At 28.9% G+C, this 814-nt stretch overlaps 1 protein-coding gene across 3 annotated transcripts in view; it reads left to right on the top strand.

The window, feature by feature from the left end:
* The window catches only part of PHC3 (polyhomeotic homolog 3 (Drosophila)), a 74,808-nt gene that overhangs the window by 57,155 nt on the left and 16,839 nt on the right, over positions 1-814 (top strand). For all 3 annotated transcript variants that reach the window (XM_004674952.1, XM_004674951.1, XM_004674953.1), the window contains one exon: positions 27-186. In XM_004674952.1, the coding sequence (XP_004675009.1) occupies positions 27-186 (160 nt within the window). The remainder of the gene's footprint in view (positions 1-26; positions 187-814) is intronic.

The following is an 814-nucleotide window of genomic DNA, read 5'->3' as shown; positions in this document are numbered from 1 at the left end:
ATTCATTCAATTCTCTTTTTTTACAGGTGAGTCGTTCATCTTTGCTAACAGAACAGCCTGTGAAAAAGAGACCTCTTTTGGATAACCAGGTGATAAATTCTGTATGTGTTCAACCAGAGCTACAAAACAATACAAAGCATGCAGATAATTCATCTGACACTGAGATGGAAGATATGATTGCTGAAGGTTTGTGAATTTTATGTAAGATACTTTTAAATTAACTTTGACTTGCTTGAAACAGGACTCAAGTTTTTAAATCTGCACACATTTTCTTTTGGAAGTATTTACTTTTGTTTTCATATAATATGTTTTGACTATTTGACTATAGTAAAGGGAAAGCTAACCAGATTCTTAATGGCTAGAAGCAGCAAGATTGGTGTTAGTTTGTACAATCAATGTCAGTTTGACATGTGAAAGAGTGTTGATGGAAAAGGTTCTACTATATAGGGTAGTAATTCAGACTTTTAACAGCAAATCAACCAATTCTCTCTTTTTTTTTTTAAATGCAGAACTTAAATAACAAATGACAATTTACTGAGTTTGTTTAAAAATTTGGAACTTCTGTGTTGTACATGTAATTTTTTAGATGTCACACATTTTTCTTTGTGGTAGTACAGTTATATTTGCATTGTGCTCTTCCATTAGGAAATAGTTAAATTTGTTCACAGAGAAAAATATCACTAAATCTCCTTAATAAAAAATATTACAGATTTTATTCTAATAGTGAATTTTCCATAAAAGTCAAAATGGTAGACAAAATAACTGCAGAAATACAAATAAATAAGAAAAATGTTATTTATTTATTTATTTATTT

Source organism: Condylura cristata, unplaced genomic scaffold (assembly GCF_000260355.1).
Source record: "Condylura cristata isolate star-nosed mole 26May11 unplaced genomic scaffold, ConCri1.0 scaffold00003, whole genome shotgun sequence".
Lineage (NCBI taxonomy): Eukaryota > Metazoa > Chordata > Mammalia > Eulipotyphla > Talpidae > Condylura > Condylura cristata.
Note: the sequence above shows the minus strand (reverse complement) of the source record. Positions and strands in the feature narration are given on the sequence as shown.